The following is an 18,298-nucleotide window of genomic DNA, read 5'->3' as shown; positions in this document are numbered from 1 at the left end:
TGGCTGAGAGTTTCGCTAGGTACTTCGAGGGGCTGTATGCGCCCCGTGAGTGCCTGGAGGCTGATGTTGATCAGCGCTTCATTGACGACCTCCCCCGAGAGCTGTCTCGGACAAGGTGCGGGACCTTTTGGATCAGCCCTTGTCGCACGAGGAGCTGGGAGCGGCCTTGGGTGAACTGAATCCGAGCAAGGCACCGGGCCCCAATGGGTTTCCATGCACATTTTTTCACTGCTTCATGGTTCAGTTGGGCCCTCATCTCCTGTCGGTGGTTGAAGAGGGGTGTGAGGAAGGTGTGCTTCCGCCGGATTGGTGGCATGCCAAGATTGTGGTCTTTCTAAAACCCGGACGACCCCCGGAGAGTCACGCGTCGTACCGTCCGATTTCTCTGTTGAATACAGAAGCGAAGATCCTTGCGAAGGCCCTGGCCACGAGGCTCAAACCTTACATTACCGACCTGGTCCACCCGGATCCGGCGGGATTCATGCCGCGGAGGGCCACCCGGCATAACATTCGTCGGGCCCAGGTCGCGGTGTCTGCCTGGGGGTGCCTCGAGGTACCCGCAGCGGTGTTTCTGGAGGACATTGACAGGGCCAAAAACAAGCTTCCGAGGACCGGTTTCTGGCATTCCAGATCTTTTGACTGGGTGTGAGTGTTTGATTGATTCAGATGCTCCGTCCATCACCACCCCCTTTTGTACCGCTTTTGGCAGCCGTAAGTGTGGCAGGGTATGCTCAGACGTGAGTCCCTTGCTCACTTTGCCACTGGATTCAAGCAAGCCGGGCTGAAGATGGCTGGAATGCCAGAAACTGGTCCTCGGAATCTTTTTTCCGGTCCATGGAAGACATGGCTTGGCAGTTCGGGCTGGACTGTTCCCATGAGGCACAGGGTCAGACTGATTTGCATATAGCCATGTCTGAACTGGGGTGGCAGAGTGGGCTAAAGAACGGTGATGGATTAAACCCAGATCTTTTGACTGGGTGTGAGTGTTTGATTGATTCAGATGCTACGTCCATCACCACCCCCTTTTGTACCGCTCCTACTATCAAGCGGCGCACCTCTTGGTGCTGAACGACTGGTGGAATGGAGATAGGGATGATCTGGACAACGCAGTGGAGCACTAATCATGGGCACACACTCTTTGCACACTCTGCTATACTCAGCGCCGCGGCGGAGGTTCCTCCCGGTAGCTACGCAAGTGGTCTTTCACGTCTGGTGACAGACGCTGCGGAGGATGGGATGGTGGAACGTCCTCACTCAAGAGACCCCCTTATGGAACAATGGGCGGTTGCCCCAGCTGAATGCCCTGAGGGGCTTCCGGGAGTGGGATGCGATTGGCATCTCCACCCTGGGAAATATACTGTCGGGATGCATGCTTAAAACCTTTACAGCCTTACAGGAAGAGTTTGGGATGCCCTGCACCCAGTTTTTCAGGTACCTCCAGTTTTGTCACGCTTTGTCGCCCTCGTTGGTGGGTTTGGAACAGCTCCCGGAGTTCAGCCCTTTCGTGGCCCAGATATTTATGGGAGAGTTGCCGGATAGGAAATTGTCACGCATCTACCAGATGCTGGTGCGCCACTGTTCGTCGGACTTGGTCAGCCTTAGGGCCACCTGGGAACGGGACGTCGGTGACCTGGAGGAGGAGGATTGGGTTGAGGCCCTGGAGAGCCCTAGAGGGGCGGCAATCTCCACACATCTCCGTTTGATACAGTTCCGGTACTTACATCGCACATTTTACACTCGGCGGCGATTATGGAAGGCGGGTATGGTCGCGTCGCCCGTCTGCCTCAGATGTGGCTTGGAGGAGGGAACACTGCTGCACACGGTCTGGGAGTGTTCAGCGCTGCGCAGATTTTGGGAGGGGGTACATCGTTGCCTGGCGGAGGTTCTGGCATGGGAGATCCAAGAAGACCCTAAGCTGGCGCTGCTGCACGTTATGGCTGGGGTGGGGGGCAACCGGTATAAGCGCCACCTGCTACTGCTGGGACTCACTTTGGCGAAGCGTGATATGACAAGGGCATGGAAGGCGCCCCGGGCCCCATCACTTCCCGCCTGGAAGAACGGCCTGGACTTTAGTATGGGTTTGGAGCAGCCTATATTTGTCGCTAGGGGGTGTCCCCGCAAGCATTACAAGATTTGGAAGAGGTGGGCTGACTATCGGGGTCTGGACCTCGACACACCGCCTGAGGATGCCTCTTTTCCGACTCCCTGATGTGTTGGACTGTGCAATGTCACTTTTGGTTTATGGTGCATATGACTACTGCTTGTATGATGGTGGAGCAGCGGCTGCGCAAAGGGGGGAGGGGGGGGGGGTGGCATTGGGGGGAGTGTTGGGGAGGGTGGGGAGGGGGGTTGCATATCCATTTGCTCTTGCTATGCCTCTTTTTGGGGGATGGAATTGCTTCTTTGTATTATATTGAACTTGGCATTGATACATTGATTGTGGCAGTTGACTCTGGATGGCAGGGCTCTGCATTTACTATGTCTCTAACCATAAAATCTGTTTAAAAAAATGTGTAGTTAAAGAGGATAGTGAGATTACTCTGCTATTCACTCCAGTAGAGCATGATCTGCTGCCGCCCCTATTTACAAAAAGAAACAATTCTCCTGAATAGCACAGCAGACTCTGTGCTGGAGTCTGTGTAAAACTCACTACCAATGTGTACCTACTATACAATCTTCAATACGACACCCAGAGAAAGCCTCTACCCACAAAGAACCTAATCAGTAGCCGTCACTCTTCAGACACAGCCATTGCAGACCCAACATCCACTATTATTTCCTGTGCTTCCCTACAGAGCTCTCTTGGAGCCAGAGTTTATAAATGTCTTTTTATTATTAGTTTTATGCAGAATACAAATACATAAACCAAAAAGCAGCATACAGAGATGTGGGAACAGCATTTTTAAACAGCATGTGAATGGTGGAGACCTCAAGCAATCACTTCAGGAAAGAAAGTTGAATAGGGCAATCTTCCTGTAATCACTAGGCACAGGGTGTGTCCTGCATATCATTGTCCCCTCGAGGGTGAGCTCCAGATCCAGCCCATTATATTATCGCCAGCCTACCCATATTTTCTCCCATTTGCGTGGGCAGCCCCTTCCCTTATATGTTGTTTTTTCATTAAGCATACACCAGTCTAGGTCCCGGTCCGAGTCCCTTACTTGGGGAGCTTCAACCCCTCCCCATAATCTCACTATATTCCGCTTAGCAACTACTAGCCCCAATGAGAGCCAGATCTTGGCATATTTTAGTGGTGGCTCCTCTGCGCAAATATGTGAAATGCATTTTTTGCAGTTGTCGGGTGTGGGGGGGAGAGGGGGTGTTCTCCAAGTACTATTCTCATTTTCTGCAAGTCGCTCAAGAAAGTCTGAATCTTTGGGCACTTCCATAACGTATGGAAGATGGTTCCCTCTGCTCCGCAGCCTCTCAGACATAGGCCTGTGATGGCACAATTTATACGCCTAAGAGTTGTGCGTGTATAGTAAGATCGGTGCAGTATGCGTAGGAAAATCAATCTGAACCCAGTCTGTATAGAAACCTCCTGGTATGTCCCCAGTGCCTCCTCCCATTCCCCGTCATCACAGTCTCCAATGTCTGCCTCCCACTTGGATCTCAACTCAAATAGGAGAATTGTTTTGTAGTTTTCTATATATCTGAGAGACTGTTTTGTTCAGTATTCTGGCAGTGGGGTCTCCCCAAGTATATGCACTCTGAGGGCATGTCGGAGCCGGAGGTATCTTAAGACCTTGGTATCAGCCAGTTCATATTGGGCTTGTAACTCTTCCCAAGCAAGCATATTACCATCCATCCAAACATCTCCCAGTGCGAGGATTCCTATTAGGTCCCATGGTTTAAACCCTTGTAAGTCCCGTAGCTGTAAGAATGCGTCACTATGCCAAAGTGGGGTCATAGCAATCAGCTTCCCCTTCCATCCCATAAAGGGCAGGTAGTGCGCCATATCTGAGCTATTGTGTGTGTTTGGGGAGCCAAGTTTTTACCCTTCGATGAACTATAAAGGATACCTTGAAACACTCATGGATAGCCGCTCCAGCATAGAGTTTGGGTCATCCCAAGGGGTCAATACTTAATAATTTACTATTGCTAGATGTGCAGCCCAGTAACATTTCTTTATTCTGGATGGCCAATACCTCCATCATAAATCCCACATACTGCCTTGGCTAGAGCAATTCTCTGCGGGCTGGGATCCATAGCAAAGAGCATAGGAGGAAGTTAATGGATCTTGGAGCCAGAGTCGACACAAATCACACTAATATTAAGTCTTTCACAGATGAACCCAAACATACCTAGCTCCAACCCCCAATCAACTCCATGCAGCACCCACAGTTTTATGACTGGTGAAGACAGACCTGTTTAATGCTGACACACAAATCGCTACTAATCACTTATTTGTTACTACTGAAAAATACATAGGCTGTGAAAACTCACAATGACCTCTGCTATTTATCCAGTATCTGATAATCCAGATACAGCCATTATCCACATAAAAAGCCTTTCTTATCATGTCAGACGTAACTGATGTGGCTAACTCTACTTCCAACTCACCATCCTTTAGCCGCAAGATGACTGATCCGTCACTGGGATCGCTGCAGAAATACCCAAAGCCGTCTGTGTCCCAGAAGAGCTGGTCCTGTGTCTTCTGTAGCTGAATAGCCCACTGTAGCCAGCGCTCATCGAACGAGGCCTCATACAGATCAAATAGACCCTGAATGACGAAGGCATAATCCTCCAGAAAGCCAGTGATGGGAACAGAGCTGTGGAGGCATGACAAAATGAAGAGGTGTATTAGCAAATGGTAAGAGGCAGTTTGAATGTAAAGAAATATGGCAGCTGTAAGCCATTAGGTAGCTTTATGAGACCGTATGGACAATAATGAGGTCTTGAAGTATTTACGGAAACAATGGATTCCATTCATTAAAAGCAGGAAGAACAGAGCAAGCACAGAAAGTGCTATATTTGTACACAATAAGTTTAAGGGGCCCAAACTGGTTCCAGTTTGAATCCAACCAAGCCACTATTGGCACTGCCAATGCATCTCAATCCTGGACTGACTGAATTAATTTCAGGGACACCTGGGTAAAAGATATGATTTGCCGTAAACCAAGGTTTGCCAGAGTTGGGGATATTCAATGCATAGGTTTGGAATACTTTTACCCTAATCTGAATTATGTTCCCCCGAATCCATATCATAAGAATTCTGGGTTGAGCTTCCAGAGTGAAATATATCCCGGGTGGACACAGAGAAATATGGCTGCATGGCCGACCCAAAATCACCCGGGATTGTGGTACCAGGGTGATGGTTACTTTAGGGGACCGCCATGTAACAATAACAACTTTCTGCAACCACCCTATAATGACCCACGACTAAGAATCCAGGGAGAGGATTATCTAGGGTGGATGCCAATTAATATTCCCCTAAGAAATCGTTTTGATCCACTTGTGGGTATGGAGGGGCTGGACTGACCACTATTTAGTCTGCCTGGAAATGTTTTGCCAATAGTAGAGCTGAGCCAGAGGGAGGATGGGGAAAGTTGTAATGATACTTTTGTGGAGGATGTCCCTGTTTGTGATGAACAGATTATTAACCCCCAAGACTCAGAGGTCCGTACCACCCAAGAAAGTGAATCAAATTTACCTACCCTAAGGCAAGATTTGGTAGCACGACCAGAACCCGTTGGAGATAAACTATGTGAATCAAGGCTGCGTCTGATCTCATGGAATATCGCTGGTCTTGCTACTAGATTGGAGGATGAGGCCTGGTTGGATGATGTGGGTGGTCATGACATTCTGTGTCTTCAGGAGACATGGAGCCGAACGCCCCAGAACATTGATGGCTTTCAACCATTTAATGTCCTGGCGGTGCCATCACCAGCGGGGAGGGAAAAGGGTGGGATAATGACAGCAATTTCCCTTAAATTAAATAAACTTGTAACCTCTAAGATAGTTGACACCCCATGGTACCAATTGCTTATGCTGGAAAATCTGTTTCCGGAACCGCTGTTATTGGTCAACTGGTATTATAATATCTTTGATGATAATGAGACATCCATAATGTCGAGCTTGGAGGAAGCAATAGCCAAGGCACGTTGTGATCAGCCCCTACTTTTATTTATTTGGGTGGGGGACTTTAATTGTTCATTATGTAAACATGGTGATTCGAACGTGTGTGATTTGAAGGACTCACATGAACAACCCCTGATACATTTTAAACACACACCCCAGGGGGATGCTTTAAATAACATCATTGTCTTAAACAACCTATGTATAGTGGAGCCCTGGGTTGCCCCAAATTCATCCCCAATACCAACCTTTCAGGGAAGTAGAGGCTCGATGAGTTTCATTGATTTCGCAATTGTGTCTAGTGGCTATTTTCATTATGTTGACAAGCTTGAGGTAATTGCAAATGCTGCCAGTGATCACAACCCTCTAATGTTATCCCTGCTTTGTCCTGTTAAATCCAAACATCTAGTCTGGGAGCAACCCATAAAGTATAACAGGAATCAAGGCGTCATCCTTAAATGGGGTAAAATAGATGCTGCTGGCCTAGAGGCAGAGATCCTAGATGCCTATAGCTCTGAATTTGAGTCATGTCTATCGCCTACAGCCAACCCTGAAAAGGTCATTGGGAATTTTGAAATTTTATGTGGGCATGTGGCCGAGCGTCTCAAAAAACCAATTGGGAAAAATAAACCTAAGGGCCCCAGATGGTTTGATGCTGTGTGCTCTGCATCGCATAGATCCTTAAAAATGGCATTAAAATAAAAACCAAGGGATAAAGAGTTGGTAAGAACGACCAGAATGTCCTATAAAGAGGCCATCAGAATAAGGAAGCAGGATCTAAAAAACCTCGCATGGGAAGATCTAGAGAAGGCCTCGGAACTAAAAGATAGTAGGCTCTTCTGGGAAGTAATTAATCGTCCCCTTTTTACGAGCGATGGTAAGGATAATATTGTGATGCAGATTACAGGTGAATCATGGGAAGCCCATTTTGAAAAAATCTTTAACCCAAATGCAATTCAATTTCAGGGTTCGCTGGAGGACTCTAGGGATCTGGTGGTCTCACAGACATCTTTGTCTCTGAGTTCCTCGCTTACTCTGCAAGAGGTGGAGGATGCCTTGAGGAAAGGCATATTATTAAAAGCCCCTGGCCCTGATGCAGTACCTCTGGATTTCTTTAGGCATAACATCAAGGTATGGGCACCTTTATTGCTAAATGTGTTTAGGGCAGCTGTTATTGGCCGTATCCCGGCATCATGGAAGGAGGCAGTGGTGGTGCCAATCTTTAAGAAGGGCGATAGATCTGACCCCCGATGCTATCGCCCTATATCATTAATTGATGCATCATGTAAACTGTTGGGCAGAGTCATTTTGGCTAGATTGGAAACATGGGCAGACTCGGTGGGCCTCATTGTGAATTCCCAATACGGGTTCAGAAAAGGAAAAGGGACGGTCGAACAGTGTCTGAATTTGGCACTAATCATAGGCAAGTACATGAAGGCAAGGAATTCTTCCATCCACCTTTCCTTCATGGACCTTTCAAGTGCATTCGACACTGTGTGTAGAAGCAAGCTCTGGCAAATGATGGGTGATATGGGCTTTGAGGAACCTTTGGTCACATTGCTCCGTAGATTGCATGAAGCGACAACTGTAGCCATAAGGTTCGGGCCAGGGGGGGAAAAAACAAAATCTATCCCCTCAACTGAGGGTGTACGACAAGGCTGCATATTAGCCCCTTTTTGTTCCTTGTGTATACAAATGGCCTGGAAAAGTATTTGTTGGACCATTGTTGTGACTTCCCGAAGGTTAATGGCAGGAGCATACCCATGCTTTCTTACGCCGACGACACAGTACTTATGACCCTTACAGGAAATAGCATGCAGATCTGTCTCGATGCCTTTAATACTTTCATGTTGGACCTGGACCTGAAGGTAAACTTCACAAAATCTTTTGCAATGGTCTGTGGCCCAAAGGGGACTAAATCTAGAAAGTTCATGGTAAATAATGTTACCATTGAAAAGGTAGAAAATTTTAACTATCTGGGAAACCTCTTTAATAATAAACTGAGTTGGGCCCCATTAATGAAGACTCGAGTTCAGAGCGCTAGTCGTTCCATAGAAGGTCTGTTCTGCTTCTGTGGTAAGTTAGGTCAAAAACCAGTAGCACATCTAAAAACCCTGTATAGATCCAAATGTCTGTCTGTGGCCACCTATGGGGCAGGGGTTTGGGGGACTGAAAGCCCTGCCTCGATACAGGTCATGGAGAACAAATTCATAAAGCGTGTACTAGCAATTCCGTCAGGCTCATCAAATAAATTTGCTCATGACGAAATGGGATTGAGTTACGTGAGTGATATAATTCGTCTTTCACCCTTATTATTATGGGGCAAAATATGGTTATCTGAGAATCTCCAGTTCTCTAGAGATATTCTCCAGGACTGTATAAACCTGGAAAATTGGAAGCAGATCCCTTGGATATCATATGTTAACCGCATCGCTGCAGCGGTTATTTTTCCCCTATGCGGCTTTTTTTCAAAAGCCGCGTTAGATGACGAGCTCACCTCGTCATCCGCACACGCCCCCCCCCGTGGTTGATGACGAGCTGAGCTCGTCATCAGCATCGAAGGGGTTAATGAAATGCTTCATAAAATAGGCCTGGGTGATGTCTATGTTAATCCTGAAAAAATCCAGGGAGACATTAAAACCATTATCAAAACAAGTTATTGGAAATCCTCACACGCACTTTCCTTGGTTAGGCCATCTGGATGTATGGTTAAATTACACCACCAGTTTTATTTAACTTTCACAACCCATGTGCAATGGCGGTTTTATCTCACAAGGTTTAGGCTAAACATCCTGCATTTTCTTTTTGCCTTTCCTAAACAAGGGGGTTGGTGTGAGAGGCTGCCCCCTTGTCCTTGTAACAACAAAGTCAGTCAGAGTACTATACATGTTGTCCTCTTTTGTTCCTTATATAAGGATCCGAGAACCAGATTTATTAAGCCCATTCTGAAGGGGAAGCAACCATGTAACTACAAAGAAGGTTATGACTACCTGTCATCTTCTGGAGTGTGTTGCGCCATGTTAAATTTTATACGAGTGTCACTCCTGATTAGGAAACGGTATGGCTAATTTGGCCTTAGACCTGTTCACTGTTGTGGGATGTTGTGTTTTCTATTTTGCTCTTTTGATGGCCATTCTAGTATAAATACTCTATGAAATAACGCTTGTTGACTTAAAGTGATTGGTACGGGTCCTATTGTCTGTATGTTCTGCCATGTCAAACCACTTGTGAATATATTAACTAATGGTTTAACCTGCTCAATGTGTAATTTTAGATTGCTTTCTTTTAAAATATCTGTAAATCATGTTTTGTAAAATGTTTTACTTTTATGATTCTTTGTTGAATCGAATAAAGTTTTTGAACCGAACCGAATCAAATCCCTACATTCCTGTCTTAAGACAATGCATTACGGGACCATGATGACTCAGCTCTGACCTGCAGCACATCCAACTATTTTATCACCAAGATGGCAGTGGAAATTGGGAGATGCTAGCACCTTGTCACTATCGATAATGCACTTAATCATATACTGGTATAATTAGTCCAAAATAATGTAGTTCCCTAGGAGGTCTAAGCACATTATTTTCAAAAGGACATAATGTAAAACATTATAAAACAGTAAACATTAAGGTAAAAATAATTTTTTACATGTAAAGACATTCACGTTGTTGCAGCAAAAAGCTTCGTATGTAGGTTGATATGGTTTCGCCTCCACAGTGCTTGCACTCTGCTTGAAAAATCTTTAGCATTTAATATATCTTAAAAGTCGGGTCTTCTCAGTTCCTATGGCCAAATTACTGTGTTCATTTGCTTTTTTATGGAACTTTTTTTTATCTTCCCCTGGCTGCACAGATTTACGATACATCTACTAAAGCTCATCACACTGTTTAAGGCCCAGTTATTGTCGATATAAGATCTTTTCCCATGGAAAAGGCAGATCGTTTTTAAAACTATGCTGGAATGCTTGCTTTTTTATTACTTAGTTGTCTAATGCAGATGCTTTAGCCTTAGAACGTTTGTGGCATTTTCGATTCATGCCTCAGTACCTTTCTTTGCACTTTGTAGGCATTATCAGATTGATTTTTTCAACGTAATCTATTTGGTCATTATGATCAAATTCTAATTGTTGTGATACACATTGCATGTTAAAAATAAAGTTAAAATACAAGAACTATGCTACATTTACTACTAACAGGCAGTCATAAGTGCAGTTGCCTTGCAGACAACAGTCTCATGATTTGAATGGAGCAGCAGGTGCAGTAAAACCAGGCCCAAAAGTTGTGAGGATTCCTCTAAACACAAACTATTGCTATATTTGACTACTAAACAGTCAGTCACAACTGCAAATACCTTGCTGGGTCATGATATCAATGGTGCAGCAGGTGCATTGGCACCGGGCCCGCAGTTGTCAGAACTCCTTTAAACACCTAATATTACTATATTTTACTACTATACAAGCAAATGCAATTGCAGTTGCCTTGCAGTTGAAAGGGGCTTGATTTAAATGGTGCAGCGGGTGCAGTGGTGTCGTAATTGGCATGGCCGCGTTAGCGATTAGCTGAAACTACACGCTGTCCTCTTTAACTTGGCTATATATGAAAACGCCATTTTGAATGTTACGGCGGCCATCTTAGACTATAAGCGGCCTCGTGGCCGGCGTGCCCTTTAGTCCGTTGTCCGTTCCACTGACCACTTCAGTCTGCCCAGCAACAGGCTATTTTTAGTACTGGTCGGACTTACACATGCGCAGTCCCAACTGACCAGTAAGCCTTTAGGAATGTGCGCCAAACTGACCAGCGGAGTTGTGCCCCCTCCAATGAGCTGGCAGTGTTCCAAAACATGACCATATATGTACATAAATGTGTCCTAACTTGTGCCGCCTATCTTTTATTGCCCCAAAACTGTATATAAATCGGGGTCACACCGGTGTTCGGTGTGATACCTCTTGCATTACCGAAGGGTGCTGTTTGAGTGTACCACCACCCCATGGGGTCTTAATAAACTTGTTCTTTGCCTTTTTCAGTTTCCGTGCCAACAGTTCTTGAGTGTAAGTGGGTTATCTTCGGAGCATGTAGGCCTTGGGAACCCTGATTACTTCAAATTGGCGACCACAAAGGGACTCATTGGCGACTCGGATGCCCGAAGGAGAGGTCGTGACGAAGGCTTGGAAACTCGCCATGGACGCGCGCTGCCACGAGTGACCCGAGTCTTGGCTGCCACGGTGTTTCTTCCTTTCCTTCCGATCTGACCTTCCAGGTGGCGCCGGTCCCCGACTGAGTTTTCGATCGTCTGTGTTGCCGGGAAAGTGCCGTTTGGCTGATTTGACCACAAGACCTTGGCAGTTGGAATCTGGACATTTGAGAATTTGGGTAAGAATTGTGTTCGGTAAGGTAGTCTTCGGACGCTTACTGAAGTTCTATGATTTGTGTTCGGTAAGGTAGTCTTCGGACGCTTACTGAAGTTCTGTGATTTGTGATCGGTAAGGTAGTCCTCGGACGCTTGCCGAGGTCCTACGATTTGTGATTTGACTTGAGTTAGCTAACGTTTGTGAATTTGTGATTTTGAACTTATATGTGTAGTGCACTTCACATAGGCAGGCATGTAGAGATGTTTCTCTAACTTTGTTTTTTTTTCCTCTGAGCGGCACATCTGTATGAAGTACTGTAAGTGCTATTTTTGTACGGTGTCACGCTTTCGTGATACTTTTTTGAACATGCCTGTTTTCAGCACACTCCGAGGAATGTGCTGTTTGGGAAATGGTACCACAATTAGGTTAGCGGAAGCACAGCCAGCTCCCCCAGAGGGAACACCGAACAGGGAGATGTACATAAAATTTGGCCTTCCCCCTATTATGTACAGCAAATTATGGCATAAGTATACAAAGGCCGATCCCGAATTGCAATGGCCTCTACATGGGTCGTTCGATTTACGAAAAGTACAGTTTGTGGAACAATGTTTGTTTCAACGCAGGTCTAGACAAAACATGTTTGATTGTGTGCGAATGTGGGAGAAAGCGGTGCGTGAGCGTATGAAGCGTGAAGTTGCCTTGGCGGACAAAGAGCAGCGCAAGGCTGCTCGGGATAAGGCTTTACAGCTTGAGGAAAAGGAGGCTCAGGAGAAGAAAGAGAGGGAGGATCGAGAACGTAAATTGCAAACGACTGGTCAATTTCCTATTCGTCGACCGCTTTATCCTGTCCTTAATAATGAAATTGATGATTTTTCATTGCTAGATCGGTCACCGCCTCCGTACGTTTCGCCGACGGCACCAGCTGCAGATCCGGAGGATGATGGACAGGATAAGTCGAACCAGAAGGGTGTATCTGCTCTCAGGTTTACTGCGGAGAGGTCCGCACATTCACATAGTTGGGCTCGTAAAGTGAATAAGAAGTGTGTCTCTCAGGATGAGTTGCTTGCGGAGAAAAGGGCGTGGTCGGATCTTGAATTAATGTATTTTTTATCTAGTTTGGCAGATGAAGTTGTTGCCGCGTATCGTGAACTTTCAGACACGTTAGAACCTAAATCGTTGTCAGTGTATCGTGAGAATTTGGTTAAAGGTGTATTTGATCTTGCAGATGTTGACGACCTATTCACGCAACTGATCCGGCTGCGAGACGAGACGACGAGATTGCGGGAGGAGCGGAAAAGGAGGCAAAAGGAGTCCGAATTGGAGAATAACGGGCAGATTAAGGAGTGTTCTCTCCGTGGTTCAGATAAGAGTTCTGCGTTGCATGTTATGCCTATGCGTGAAGCCGCGCCCTTGTATGTTCCACCTAAAGGGGAAGGTACAGATGATGATAAATCGTCAAAGGATGCGAAAGGGTATTTTGTATATAACTGGGTATACACGCCTTGGAATAGAGCAGATGTTATGGCATTGAAAAATTCTCTACCTGATCTTCTGAAAAATCCAGCGGCATTTTATGAAGGGGTGGAAGGGGCTATTTCGTCTTGTGTGATGACTCTTGTTGATATAGATTTGTTCTTTGGGCTAATTCTACCACCTGATATGTGGAGGCAAATTCGTAAAAATAATGATGAAACAATATTGGGGGGCACATGGAAAGAAATAAATGCTGCCGATTTAGATAGGGAACCGGCGTGTAAGCCTTATCAGTTAATTCTAGATCTTCCGGCAGCTATCTTGATTAAATTAAAGACGCTTGTTCCCTCTAAAAAGATCGATTGGACTATGCTAACTTCGTGCAAACAGAAACCTGATGAAACGGTTTCAGATTTCTTTACGCGTTTCGAGGAGGCATTCCATGATTACAGTGGTCAATCTTTAACAGACGATACAGGTCGGCATCTGTTTGTAGATAAGTATGTGGCTAATCTCCTACCGGAGATTGCAAAACGATTGAAGTCGAGTGAAAGTTCCTGGGCCACGGCGACCCCTGCGTCCTTGTTAACTATGGCTCAGTATTATGAGCGGCAGGAATTGGAGGCTAAAGAAAGTGTTGAGAAAAAGGCGAAGGAATTGAAAACGAAGGTGATGTTGGCGCAGGTTCGGGGAACACAGAGTAGAGGGAATGATAGAGGTAGACGAGGTGGAGGGAATACGTTGTATGGTCGTACGGATATAGCAGAGGATCAGTGTGCTTATTGTAAGGAGTTTGGGCATTGGGCCGAAGATTGTCCGGTACTTCGTGAGCAGCGTAGTCAGCGTGGTCGAGGAGGCGGTAGGTCGAGAGGAGGTTATACGGGAGCGAGAGGTGGCGGAAGTGATCGTGGAAGGGCTGAGGAGAGGGGCCGTGGCCAGGATGAGCGAAATACGTTTGATAGACGAAATCAATATCAGATTTCGGAGGGTGCGGATGTGGAGCACCAGGATTATGAGCATGCATAGGACTGCGTAGGATGGGGTAAGGAATCAGTTGAAGTGCCGGTAGATCAGCAGGGTCCATATGTAACAGCGGGTATTTTGGGTTCTACTGATCAATTTCTAGTCGACACAGGAGCTACACGTAGCGCTTTGTCGAAAAACTTGGTTCCGAGGGCTCCCCTGTCTGGCGAAATGATTACATGCGTAGGGTTTGATGGCACACCCTCCCCTAGCCCATTGTCAAAGCCCCTTGCATTATGTCTTGACAAATATTTCAGTTTTGGTCAATTTTTGTTATCACCCCATACGCCAGATAATATCCTGGGTATCGATTTGCTTAAATATTTTCGAGCAACGATACGTTGCGCTCCTGAGGGAGTGAGGGTTATTCTGAATGACAATTATCCTGACCCCGACAGGTTTTATGCCATCTCGGATATTCCAGCCTTGGCCTCTCTGCCGCATACGTTATGGGCGACCTCGGATACGGATGTGGGAGAGATGCGTATTCCACCAATACACATTACTGTTAAGGAGGGGGCCCCTCTACCACGAGTACCACAGTACAAGATCTCGAGAGAAGGTGAAATTGCATTGACACATATTGTTCAGGATTTGATTTCTGCGGGGGTAGTGGAGGAGGTCCCTTATAATGTTTGCAACAGTCCTATTCTTCCGATCCTTAAACGAGATACTGACGACAAAGTCTATCGCTTTATTATTGACTTGCAAGAGATCAACAAAATTGTCATTCCCCAATACCCGGTGGTGTCCGATATTACGACTTTGCTTACGCTGGTCCCACCCACGGCCACCACGTTTAGCGTTATTGATTTAAAGAATGCGTTCTTTTCCATTCCTGTTCATCCTGATAGCAGATATTTGTTTGGCTTCACGTTAAATAATAAATCGTATAGATTTTGTCGTGTTCCCCAAGGTTATACTGAAAGCCCTAGCATCTACAGCCAGGCTTTGAAAAGGCAGCTAGATTCGTTTAAATTGCAGTCTGGCGTTGCTCTCATCCAGTACGTGGATGACCTTCTGCTTGCTGCTGACACTTATGCGCAATGTGAAGAAAGTACACTTGCGTTGCTTTCCTTTTTGGCACAGAACAATCATAAGGTTTCGAAAAAGAAGCTCCAATACTGTAGACCCCAGGTGACCTACCTCGGTCATCTGTTGTCTAAGGAGGGGCGTGCATTAACATCTGATCGAATTCAAGCAATTTTAGACACACCAGTCCCCTGCACGCAGAGAGACGTACGTGCCTTCATAGGGTTGACGTCCTTTTGTAGACAATGGATCATGGGTTTTTCACACATTATAAAACCCTTGCTAGCGTTATTGTCTAAAGCTACACCAATGCCCTTAGCATGGACAGATGAATGTCAGAAGGCTTTTGAACAGTTGAGGCAGGCCCTTTGTTCCGCACCCGTGTTAGGCACACCAGACTACACGAAACTTTTCACATTGTACGTGCACGAGAATGATGGGTGCGCGTTGTCAGTGTTAGTACAACTACACGGGGATAAGCAGAGACCATGTGCATACGTCTCTGCCATTTTGGATCCTGTAGCACAAGGGTTGCCTGGGTGTTTTCGAGCGGTAGCAGCAACGGCAGTGGCCATACGACAGAGTGAGGGAATAGTGTTATCGCACAAACTGCTGGTGTTAGTTCCTCATGCAGTAGATGCTTTGCTAAATCAAACAAAGACCCAATACCTCACGAGTGCACGGCTAACGGGATATGAGCTGACACTTTTGTCGCCACATATTACACTGAAAAGATGCGCTACCCTGAACCCTGCCACTTTATTGCCCTATCCGGCCGAGGAGGGTCAGGAAGAAAAACATCATGATTGTGTTTTCCTGACCGAGGAACAGACAAAGGGTTGTGTTGACTTACAGGATGTGCCACTTCCAGATGTGGATGGGGAACTGTGGGTTGATGGATCGTGTTTAAGGCTGCCAGATGGTACGACTTCCGCAGCCTATGCGATCACGACACTTAAGACAGTGGTAGAAACAGCTAGGATACCACAAAAATCGGCTCAGGCAGCAGAGCTGATAGCTTTAACAAGAGCCTGCGAATTAAGTGCTGGCCTATGTGTGAACATATACACAGACAGCCGGTACACCTTCGGAGTAGCGCATGACTTCGGGCTACTCTGGAGAGAGCGTGGGTTTTTGACATCTCATGGAGAACACATTATGCACGGAGAGCTAGTGCGTGATCTCCTAAACGCGTTGCTTGGCCCAAAGAAAGTAGCGATAGTAAAATGCAGTGCCCACAAAAAGATCACGGATAAAGTGGGCCAAGGAAATGCCTTTGCAGACAGCATAGCGAGACAAACGGCTATGTCTCGAACTAGCTCCCCCATGTATGTGATACAATCGCAGGCTGAGCGATGGAGTGATGCTAGAGCAGAAATATTGGACATTCAAAAATCAGCTACTGAATCTGAACTTGCGGCATGGGCAGCAGATGGGGTACTAGATGACGAGGGTTGTTGGAGAAGCAAAGACATGGAGAAATGGAAATTGCCTGCGGCTTACTTGCAGGCGATGGTCCAGATGACGCATGGACTGGCACATGTCGGAGCTCTTGCAATCACTCGGCTGTTATCACGAGTTTGGGAACATCCCGAGATTGCTAATACTGCGAAGAGAGTAGTGCAGGCCTGCCTGGTTTGTTTACAACACAATCCTGGAAAGGGGACCCATACTCCGAAAGGAGGGTTCGTTCCACCCTCTGCACCATTTGAGGTACTCCAAATGGATTACATCCAACTCGAGCGCTGCAACAACCTGAAGTATGTCCTAGTGGTGGTATGTGCCTTTAGCAAATGGGTTGAGGCCTTCCCCACGAAAGACAATACGGCTTTGACAACAGCTAAGGTGTTGCTTAAGGAATTCTTTCCTCGCTTTGGAGTATGCAAATTTTTGTGGAGCGATAATGGGCCTCATTTTGTTGGAAAGATTGTGGAGTATGTACTGAAGGGGTTAGGGATTCAGCAGAAGTTCCACGCTGTATTCCACCCTCAGTCGGCAAGTCTGGTTGAGCGGTACAATGCTACGCTGAAACTTAAGCTGGCCAAAATTGTGGCGTCTACATCGTTGAAATGGCCAGAAGCTTTGCCGCTAGCACTGCTCTCTCTTAGATCAGTACCCCATTCACGAACTGGCCTTACACCCTACGAGGTGGTGTTTGGGCGCCCCATGAATATCTGGGGGGTGCCTAAGCCGCGATTAATACATGATGTGCCTTGTGTTATGATGAACGACTATTTGGCACGATTAACAAATGATTTGCTTTCTATTCATCAACAGGTTCGAGAAGCGCTCCCTGACAACTCTGCTGGAGAAGGCCATGATCTCCGCCCTGGTGACCACGTGATGATCCGGTCGTTTGAGAGAGCGAGCAGTCTGGAGCCCAGGTGGAAGGGCCCCGAACAGGTCCTCCTTGCAACCCGAACCGCTGTACGAGTGACCAACAGGAAGCGGTGGGTGCATTCGACACACTGCCGCCGTGTCTCTCCGGATCTAGTGACTCCTGCCGTGCTGACCGACTACAAGGAGATTTTGGAGAAAGAAAAGAGCCCAGCTGTGACGTCAGCCGAAGTTGAGGGAGCCTTCCCGGACCACGCTGCTGCCGGACGAGAGCGCTACAACTGGCGTCCTCGATAAGAAGATTTTTTTTGATTCTTTTAATGACTGGTTGGTTACCGCTCCAGGTTTGTGAAACGGAAACCGGGAATTCCAAGGGGGGGGGGGATCAGTTCTGCCAGTGTAGCGACACCCGTCTTGGCCCGGAGAAGAAAACAACGGCTACCTCGGAGTTCAGCACCGCATTTTTCTTTTTTAGGTATACACGCACATGTATCTGAGACTCTGTGAACAATTTGTGCTATTTGAGACTCTGCACGAACATTCTTGAACTATGGCATCAACGGCATCGCGAGACAAAAAAGTATTGGGTGCCTTTCTCTTTGTTCTGACTATTGTGGTGATAGCTGTAATAGCCTGGGTAGTTGAACTTGTGGTACCTGTACGTGAACATTTGCTGCCGACTACCCCGGCTCCATCTGAACATTTTCACTTTACATTACCCTATCACGAAGAACGGCATCGGCAAACTTATCTGAATAACAGCTTTATTCAGATTCTGCACCACACACATAATATGACCAATACCTCAAATTGCTGGGTTTGTGGGATGTTGCCAGGCCACCAGAAGCGAGGGGGCACCCCACTCATTCCACTCCCGTTTTCGCACAATGGATCCTGTAACGCCTGGTACACCCTCCTCTTTACTTTGAGATGGCCAACGAAAGGGGGGGTACTTTTCCATCTAAATAAAGTATGTTCCCATGACAAGGATGGGTTTCCACGGGCTGA

At 46.6% G+C, this 18,298-nt stretch overlaps 1 protein-coding gene across 7 annotated transcripts in view; it reads right to left on the bottom strand.

Annotated features, from left to right (window-relative positions):
• The window catches only part of SPATA20 (spermatogenesis associated 20), a 2,039,700-nt gene that overhangs the window by 601,708 nt on the left and 1,419,694 nt on the right, over positions 1-18,298 (bottom strand). For all 7 annotated transcript variants that reach the window (XM_086930841.1, XM_086930844.1, XM_086930843.1 and 4 more), the window contains one exon: positions 4,564-4,772. In XM_086930841.1, coding sequence (XP_086786967.1) covers positions 4,564-4,772 — 209 coding nt within the window. The remainder of the gene's footprint in view (positions 1-4,563; positions 4,773-18,298) is intronic.

The sequence above is a fragment of the Lissotriton vulgaris genome, chromosome 7 (assembly GCF_964263255.1).
Source record: "Lissotriton vulgaris chromosome 7, aLisVul1.2, whole genome shotgun sequence".
In the NCBI taxonomy this organism is placed as follows: Eukaryota; Metazoa; Chordata; class Amphibia; order Caudata; family Salamandridae; genus Lissotriton; species Lissotriton vulgaris.
The sequence above is the reverse complement of the archived record's forward strand: the minus strand, read 5'-3'. Positions and strand labels throughout refer to the sequence as shown.